The 10,022-nt window shown below is 32.6% G+C and overlaps 2 protein-coding genes across 2 annotated transcripts in view; both read left to right on the forward strand.

Annotated features, from left to right (window-relative positions):
• The window catches only part of LOC144840273 (macrophage mannose receptor 1-like), a 43,481-nt gene that overhangs the window by 25,584 nt on the left and 7,875 nt on the right, over positions 1–10,022 (forward strand). The window lies entirely within an intron of this gene.
• LOC144840282 (C-type mannose receptor 2-like) lies at positions 352–8,345 on the forward strand. The gene is made up of 17 exons (XM_078696045.1): positions 352–412; positions 807–932; positions 1,624–1,737; positions 1,871–2,125; positions 2,401–2,526; positions 2,943–3,056; positions 3,190–3,444; positions 3,720–3,845; positions 4,707–4,820; positions 4,954–5,214; positions 5,583–5,708; positions 5,914–6,192; positions 6,493–6,603; positions 6,788–6,847; positions 7,092–7,139; positions 7,622–7,724; positions 7,965–8,345. The coding sequence occupies exons 1-17, from the start codon at positions 358–360 to the stop codon at positions 8,065–8,067; spliced, it is 2,376 nt and encodes a 791-aa protein (XP_078552171.1). The 5' UTR covers positions 352–357; the 3' UTR covers positions 8,068–8,345.

The following is a 10,022-nucleotide window of genomic DNA, read 5'->3' on the forward strand; positions in this document are numbered from 1 at the left end:
CATGTCAAACAAAAACTAGTGCCGGTAAGAGAAAGGTGGATATAGGCTAAAATGAAATCATGCCTACGAATGAATTATTAGTTTACCATCAATAACGGAATGATGCCTTCCTGTAACACATTTTTATTTCTAAATTCTTGTAATCATTATATTACAGGATCTCAATGTCAAAATGGCTGGTTATATTTCCAAGATAGTTGTTATAAATTTGAAGCAACAAAAAAGTCTTGGACAGAAGCTAGAATAAGCTGTTTGCAACAAGATGCAGACTTGGTTGTGGTGAGGAACGAAGCAGAAAATGACTTTCTTTACGTTAATAATCCTACGGGGAACGATCTATGGCTAGGCTTATCAGATATGGAAAATGAGACTGACTTTATATGGGTCAGGAATGAATACACGCAATATAAAAGTATGTATATATACCTGGTAATACCTAATGACTTTTATTTTTGAACATGACGAAATGTACCATACTTTGCCAACCTGTTAAAGTGTTTAGCAATGTTTTTAATGCTGTATGCCATAGTGTTAATTGGTGTTCTTCATAAACAGACGGTTAGAGAACAAATAACGGCAATTTTATACCTAGGTGTCCAATTAAATTTTAAACAAAATAAAAATAATATTAATAATTATTATGTTTTATTTTGTATAGGCCTATTTAAATATTTCCTCTATATAATACTTTCTTAAATAATTTATAGATTGATCAATTTTTTCTAAAATGAAAATTTAGTATACTTCTGTAGTCTCAATTAAAAGCGGATTTGAAATGTTTGCTAAATGGTATGGTGTTTGTACAGATTTTGGAAAAGGTGAACCAAATAATTCTGGAAATCGTGAAGATTGTGTAGAGCTTGATTATACACATTCAGACAAATGGAATGATGTTCCTTGTAGCATGAAATTTGCATACGTGTGTGAATTACGTAAGTTGAGGTATAATTACTACAGTATACGTGCTCTTTTCTATCTTATGTGGACTCCTCTGCATACAATATAAATTCCCTTTTTAAACATTAACAATACATACGCGAATCCAAACTCTATCACAAATATAACCCACATTGAACGTTCTTACATACATTCAGACGTTAAGTTATTAAAGTACAATTATTTTTAGAAATCTTTAGAGATATGTTTTAGAAGTGTTTGGCTTCTTTTAGCTGAAATTAATAAAATAACGGAGTTAATAAAATAACGGAATGCACTACGCCATGACCAAATTATAGAAACGTACTAACCTTCTTGAATTTCTTATTAGAATAACGGAGTTAATCAAATAACGGAATTCACTACGCCATGACCAAATTGTAGAAACGTACTAACCTTCTTGAATTCCTTATTAGAATAACGGAGTTAATAAAATAACGGAGTTCACTACGCCATGACCAAATTGTAGAAACGTACTAACCTTCTTGAATTCCTTATTAGAATAACGGAGTTAATAAAATAACGGAATTCACTACGCCATGACCAAATTGTAGAAACGTACTAACCTTCTTGAATTCCTTATTAAAATAACGGAGTTAATAAAATAACGGAGTTCACTACGCCATGACCAAATTGTAGAAACGTACTAACCTTCTTGAATTCCTTATCAACATTGTTGAATCATAGAATCGCATCAGTGCCAAAATGGTGGGATCATACAAATATCAGACGATGGATCGTTTTCTTGCATCTGTACTGATGGATTCAGTGGAGTGACATGTCAAACAAAAACTAGTGCCGGTAAGAGAAAGGTGGATATAGGCTAAAATGAAATCATGCCTACGAATGAATTATTAGTTTACCATCAATAACGGAATGATGCCTTCCTGTAACACATTTTTATTTCTAAATTCTTGTAATCATTATATTACAGGATCTCCATGTCAAAATGGCTGGTTATATTTCCAAGATAGTTGTTATAAATTTGAAGCAACAAAAAAGTCTTGGACAGAAGCTAGAATAAGCTGTTTGCAACAAGATGCAGACTTGGTTGTGGTGAGGAACGAAGCAGAAAATGACTTTCTTTACGCTAATAATCCTACGGGGAACGATCTATGGCTAGGCTTATCAGATATGGAGAATGAGACTGACTTTATATGGGTCAGGAATGAATACACGCAATATAAAAGTATGTATATATACCTGGTAATACCTAATGACTTTTATTTTTGAACATGACGAAATATACCATACTTTGCCAACCTGTTAAAGTGTTTAGCAATGTTTTTAATGCTGTATGCCATAGTGTTCATTGGTGTTCTTCATAAACAGAAGTTTTAGAGAACAAATAACGGAAATGTTATACCTGGGTATCCAATTAAATTTTAAACAAAATAAAAATAATATTAATAATTATTATGTTTTATTTTGTATATTTAATATAATGGTATGGTGTTTGTACAGATTTTGGAAAAGGTGAACCAAATAATTCTGGAAATCGTGAAGATTGTGTAGAGCTTGATTATACACATTCAGACAAATGGAATGATGTTCCTTGTAGCATGAAATTTGCATACGTGTGTGAATTACGTAAGTTGAGGTATAATTACTACAGTACACGTGCTCTTTTCTATCTTATGTGGACTCCTCTGCACACAATATAAATTCCCTTTTTAAACATTAACAATACATACGCGAATCCAAACTCTATCACAAATATAAACCACATTGAACGTTCTTACATACATTCAGACGTTAAGTTATTAAAGTACAATTATTTTTAGAGATATATTTTAAAAGTGTTTTGGCTTCTTTTAGCTGAAATTATTAAAATAGGCCTAACGGAGTTCACTACGCCATGACCAAATTGTAGAAACGTACTAACCTTCTTGAATTCCTTATTAAAATAACGGAGTTAATAAAATAACGGAATTCACTACGCCATGACCAAATTGTAGAAACGTACTAACCTTCTTGAATTCCTTATCAACATTGTTGAATCATAGAATCTCATCAGTGCCAAAATGGTGGCATCATTAAAATATCAGACGATGGATCGTCTTCTTGCATCTGTACTGATGGATTCAGTGGAGTGACATGTCAAACAAAAACTAGTGCCGGTAAGAGAAAGGTGGATATAGGCTAAAATGAAATCATGCCTACGAATAATTATTAGTTTACCATCAATAACGGAATGATGCCTTCCTGATAACACATTTTTATTTCTAAATTCTTGTAATCATTATATTACAGGATCTCAATGTCAAAATGGCTGGTTATATTTCCAAGATAGTTGTTATAAATTTGAAGCAACAAAAAAGTCTTGGAAAGAAGCTAGAATAAGCTGTTTGCAACAAGATGCAGACTTGGTGGTGGTGAGGAACGAAGAAGAAAATGACTTTCTTTACGCTAATAATCCTACGGGGAACGATCTATGGCTAGGCTTATCAGATATGGAGAATGAGACTGACTTTATATGGGTCAGGAATGAACACACGCAATATAAAAGTATGTATATATACCTGGTAATACCTAATGACTTTTATTTTTGAACATGACGAAATATACCATACTTTGCCAACCTGTTAAAGTGTTTAGCAATGTTTTTAATGCTGTATGCCATAGTGTTCATTGGTGTTCTTCATAAACAGAAGTTTTAGAGAACAAATAACGGAAATGTTATACCTGGGTATCCAATTAAATTTTAAACAAAATAAAAATAATATTAATAATTATTATGTTTTATTTTGTATATTTAATATAATGGTATGGTGTTTGTACAGATTTTGGAAAAGGTGAACCAAATAATTCTGGAAATCGTGAAGATTGTGTAGAGCTTGATTATACACATTCAGACAAATGGAATGATGTTCCTTGTAGCATGAAATTTGCATACGTGTGTGAATTACGTAAGTTGAGGTATAATTACTACAGTACACGTGCTCTTTTCTATCTTATGTGGACTCCTCTGCATACAATATAAATTCCCTTTTTAAACATTAACAATACATACGCGAATCCAAACTCTATCACAAATATAACCCACATTGAACGTTCTTACATACATTCAGACGTTAAGTTATTAAAGTACAATTATTTTTAGAAATCTTTAGAGATATGTTTTAGAAGTGTTTGGCTTCTTTTAGCTGAAATTAATAAAATAACGGAGTTAATAAAATAACGGAATGCACTACGCCATGACCAAATTGTAGAAACGTACTAACCTTCTTGAATTCCTTATTAGAATAACGGAGTTAATCAAATAACGGAGTTCACTACGCCATGACCAAATTGTAGAAACGTACTAACCTTCTTGAATTCCTTATTAAAATAACGGAGTTAATAAAATAACGGAATTCACTACGCCATGACCAAATTGTAGAAACGTACTAACCTTCTTGAATTCCTTATTAGAATAACGGAGTTAATCAAATAACGGAGTTCACTACGCCATGACCAAATTGTAGAAACGTACTAACCTTCTTGAATTCCTTATTAAAATAACGGAGTTAATAAAATAACGGAATTCACTACGCCATGACCAAATTGTAGAAACGTACTAACCTTCTTGAATTCCTTATTAGAATAACGGAGTTAATCAAATAACGGAATTCACTACGCCATGACCAAATTGTAGAAACGTACTAACCTTCTTGAATTCCTTATTAGAATAACGGAGTTAATCAAATAACGGAGTTCACTACGCCATGACCAAATTGTAGAAACGTACTAACCTTCTTGAATTCCTTATCAACATTGTTGAATCATAGAATCGCATCAGTGCCAAAATGGTGGGATCATACAAATATCAGACGATGGATCGTCTTCTTGCATCTGTACATATGGATTCAGTGGAGTGACATGTCAAACAAAAACTAGTGCCGGTAAGAGAAAGGTGGATATAGGCTAAAATGAAATCATGCCTATGAATGAATTATTAGTTTACCATCAATAACGGAATGATGCCTTCCTGTAACACATTTTTATTTCTAAATTTTTGTAATCATTATATTACAGGATCCCCATGTCAAAATGGCTGGCTATATTTCCAAGATAGCTGTTATAAATTTGAAGCAACAAAAAAGTCTTGGACAGAAGCTAGAATAAGCTGTTTGCAACAAGATGCAGACTTGGTTGTGGTGAGGAGCAAAGAAGAAAATGACTTTCTTTACGCTAATAGTAATCCTGGTGGTGGCGATCTATGGTTAGGTATATCGGATGTGGAGAGTGAGGCTGACTTCACATGGGTCAGCTCGAAAGAATGCACTCAATATACAAGTAAGTAGGCCTATGGCGTGCTGTGAACCAATAGTAACATCTAATGACGTGGACATACGTAGAAAGAATATCAGCCTCGATGTTTGCGTGTCGGAAAGCATTTTGAGGGAAAAACCTGGGTATCTAAATGTAATGCTCTATCACTTCTATGGGTAAAAAAACTTTACAATACCAAGTTATTAATCTCTATTTTCTATTTTAAAAAACCGGTACTATCTATCTTATATTATACAGGTTCTAAGATTTATATGAATACTTCATTTTTAATATCTACAGGGCGTATTTAGTACGGTATAGTTCTGTAGTAAAAACATTCAGCGGGTGTATGTATATTGTATTTGGCTATAATATATATGTTGTTTTTGCAGATTTTGGAGCCGGTGAACCAAATAATTATGGACACGGTGAAGATTGTGGTGTGCTTGATTGTACACATTCTGACAAATGGAATGATTTTCCTTGTAGCACAAAATGCGCTTATGTGTGTGAAATAAGTAAGGGACGATATCAACTATTATTACTATATAATTATTACCAATTACCAATACTAATTCAAATGGCATACATTTATCTATACTTCTACAAAATGTTTATGAGAAAAAACATAACCCAAATGTCCTTTCATCAGACGATTAACATAAATGCACCGATCCACACCGAAGCGCGTAAAACATACAATCTACCTTTTATAAATTTTAGATAACTTCGAAGACCGGGAACCACCTTCATACGGGTCATCCTGTCAACATGATATCCATCTTCTCACCAAACCAAATGAAAGAAGAGTAAATGTGTTTTGGCAACCTATAATGTGGACAGACGATTCCTATTGTTTCTCTAGTATTACTAACTCTCATTCTCCTGGGGAAGTATTTGAAATACCAAATGGAGTTTTAGGAAAAACATTCACTGTCGAGTACACGGCTACGGATATGGTTGGACGTTCTAATGCGTGCTCATTCAACATAACAGTAACAAGTTAGTATAGCAGTTTTAAATCTATTAAAATGGATATAATGTAGAATTGAGCATGTTTAAAACTATATCAAGTTAAATAGAGGGCTTCCTATGTCTCTCAACCATTGAAATAAACGGTAACAAGCAGTAAAGACCAGTAAGACATTTGCATGTAAAAATAGGTTCATATTGATCAGTCAAGTATAACATGGGTAAGATTCTTCTAGCATAGGGAGTTTATTTTCTGAACAACACAATTGTCCTTTTTTCTACAAACATTAGACGTGCTAATCGTTTAAAAATCTTTTGACTTTGTTACAGCCAACCAGTGCCAAAATGGCGGGAAAATTGAAACATCAGAAGATGGATTTTTGTCTTGCATGTGTACAGAAGGATTTAGCGGATTGACCTGTGAAACAAAAAATAGCACCGGTAGGCTATAAAGCTAAGAAAACTATTTATGTCCAGTTACCAAAATAAAAAAAGTCAGTCACAATATCGCCTCAGAACCCACGACTTCTAACATGAAATTTTCAACCACTTTGCAGAAATTTTATATGCATATTCTTTTTTTTTATTGTGACTAGTAAACAACTATATTTTTGTTACCTAACAGTAGGCGTCAATAATACATGCAATTGTGATAGGAAAGCCGAAGCATATTCAAACAACAAAGGTACAGTATTGTTTCTGAGACAAAATGCTCGTTTCATTTCTAATTTTTTGGTAATATTGATTTTTACATCAAGTCAATGTATTTATTTTACAAATTACCGAACAAATACAAGTACTAATTTCGACAACAAAATATTAATCTCTCTGCTAAAATGGTTTTTGGGTAAATTTGCAGAGCTACCACAATTTGAATTGTCAATATGTATTTTATATTTTTAAAACTTATTTTAACATTTTGATATTAGGTGTTAACATCACAGACAGAGAAGCCGAAGCACACTTAAGCAACAAAGGTAACATGATAAAATGAATGTGTCATCAAATCCATCATCAATGTGCTTTAAAGATGTATTGTCCCCATGAAAAAATAATTCTTAAAACATATTTTGTTGAATATTCCATTTTAATGTAACATAACACTTTGACCAAAAATTGGATCGAAAAAAAATGTATTTACCTGAAAAAATGTAATTTAAAACAAAAAATTGTCAAATTGGCTGCCAGCCATTGGATTTTTGGTTGAATTTAACCATTTATTTTGTCATTTTACAAGTGAAAACATTATTTTTTTTTTTTTTCTATGGAAGTAATTAACTTGATTAAAACTACAAAATAACATATTCAAAGTCTGATTTAATTAATCTTCATTTTTCATGTTTTTGGGGGACAATACATCTTTAACAGATTTTTCTTAGAATTGAGTAAACCTCTTTTCATTCCTAGTTAACAAAACATTTTATATCAAGACATTGTATCACACATTATTTTTTTTAAGGTAAAATTAAGAATTCAAATGGCCAAGTTTACCTGACAGTGACAGTGGTATGCCTAGTAATTGCAGTTATAATCCTGATAGGTCTAAGCATTAAACTTGCAAGGTAAATATAAATTAGTATATTATTTAATATCTCATTATAGTTACTATATAAACGTCACTAAACTATTCATTCGTTATTTTTAAAATTTCAAAACATATTTCCATTCTCATAAACTCGTGAGACACGCAAGCATTGCTCGCAATTACGGCGAGTTACGTTCAATTACACTTAGGCTTTACGGTTATACGTGGAAAATTGTTGAAATTACGTTACTCCATATTTTAATTATTTTTCTTTTAGACGAGATCACAAGCCTACAAATGAAATAGAGTCTTCAAATCAAATGCAAATGGAAGTCAATAGAGAGGCGGTTGATGAAAATCCAACAACGCTTCTTTTGTGAAACATTGGCTATATAAAAAACATAAATAGATAAAACGATAGCAACAAGTTAGACATAAAAGATGAATTATATTTGTTGTGAAATTATGGTTTTTGCAAATCTGTCTTTGTTGAAAATATAAAAGGTCAATATAAACAGTTTGTTAGTAAAACACACATGGTACTCGTTCAAACCCGTTCAAATATGAGTAAAGCGAATTGTACATATTAATTCAATTTACTAATATTTTTACTATATCCAATTTATATACTTCTTGTGTTATTGTATATGCATCACATTGTATATATTAAGTTTTATATTATATATCAACAAGTTTTATATTAAAATAAATCTTTCCTAATAGTGTACCGTACTTTTCATCAATTTTATTTTTCAACAATTAGGGTGTATACTGTATCATATGAGAGGAGGTGACATGCAACGAGTTTAGATTAAAACCGAACTTTACAGTTTGAAACTTATCAGTTTGAGAATACTTACAAAATGTTTATCTATTAAGTGAGTGGGTGCACATTCTAAGCGGATCGTATTTCTAGTAATATTGTAATTCTAACTGTACATACAACATTATTGGAGATAGCTCACATTGTATATACAAGACGTAGGCTCCGCATTAACAATGAATATTCTTCTGATTAGGGTTATGTTAGGCCAAAAACACAATTCCCAGAAATTTCGACAACAGATGCTATGAAAATAAGCCGACGTCCGCCGATTTCAATCTTAACCGGAAGGAAAAAGATAATAATATGCTACTTGGAACATAACAAGGTCTTAAATATTACATATATTAGACACACCAGGGACTATTCACATTGCTGGGTACCGCAGCACCATGACCACATCCACAACCCTGGTGTTCTTATTTATAAGTACAGCAATTGCTAAAGGTAGGTAGGGAAACTATCTTATGCATATTCTTACTTATTTTGTCTGTTATCACATCAAGAGAAGACGAATATTGGTTGTAATTGTATTAAACTACTACTACTACTACTACTACTATGGAGTAGCTTTGCGTAAGGGAGTTTAGTAATTGGTCAGATGTTTTGCCCTACTCTGACGTAATTTGTACTTTATACTAAGTACATTTGAGAATACCAGCGAAAAAATTCGCAGGTAATTCTAGGGTGGGACTTGAACCCACGACCTCCAGATCACTAGCCTGGCGTTCATACCTCTAGACCACCGAGCTTGCGCTGATGGCTAGTGGTTAGATTCGAGCCATTCACTGAAACAGTTAACAGATATTTTTTCAGCTACAAAATAAATAGTTCATCAAGGTCAGCTTTACAATGACAAAACATCGACAAATATTAAATTTTAGCATTTAATCGTATAGCTAATGCACGTGAACGTAATTTGAGTGTTGGCACAATTATCACAACATTCTGCTACTGGACATTGAGTTTCTAATTATATTCGATGAACGCACTTTTTCGTGCCGAAGATTGTTGGGTTATACAATACTATTGGTTTTCTGAAGAACTTATTCAAACTAAAGTGCCTCATATAAGTCTAATAACGTGTTTTCTTTCTAAATACTTTAATCATTACAGTATTTTCCTGTCAGCAAGGCTGGTTGTCGTTCCAAGATAGCTGTTACAAATTTGATTCGACAAGAAGGTCTTGGTCAGACGCTAGATCAAACTGTACAGAACTAGGTGCAGACCTGGTTGTGGTCAGAAACCAAGCAGAAAATGACTTTCTTCATGCTAACAATCGCATGGGAAATGCTATGTGGATAGGCTTATCAGATATGGATAGTGAGGCTAACTTCACATGGGTTTCGACAGAATGCAGTAAATATAACAGTACGTATATGAACCTGGTAACATTTAATAACGTTTTTACACATGCGTAGGCCATAGTTTCAGATTCGAATCTTGGTTGGATCGACATTTCTCATTCTCACATATTTCCGCAGATTTTTTACGTTTCAAAATTGGCTATTT

Source organism: Antedon bifida, chromosome 4 (genome assembly GCF_963402885.1).
Source record: "Antedon bifida chromosome 4, ecAntBifi1.1, whole genome shotgun sequence".
In the NCBI taxonomy this organism is placed as follows: Eukaryota; Metazoa; Echinodermata; class Crinoidea; order Comatulida; family Antedonidae; genus Antedon; species Antedon bifida.

What these genes read in the sequence shown, in the direction of transcription:
- LOC144840282 (XM_078696045.1), top strand. Translation starts at nt 358, where the DNA reads ATGGAAAATGAGACTGACTTTATATGGGTCAGGAATGAATACACGCAA. An exon ending in TGAATACACGCAATATAAAA is followed by an intron (nt 413 to 806) that starts GTATGTATATAT and finishes GTGTTTGTACAG; the next exon opens with ATTTTGGAAAAGGTGAACCA. An exon ending in TGAACACACGCAATATAAAA is followed by an intron (nt 3,445 to 3,719) that starts GTATGTATATAT and finishes GTGTTTGTACAG; the next exon opens with ATTTTGGAAAAGGTGAACCA.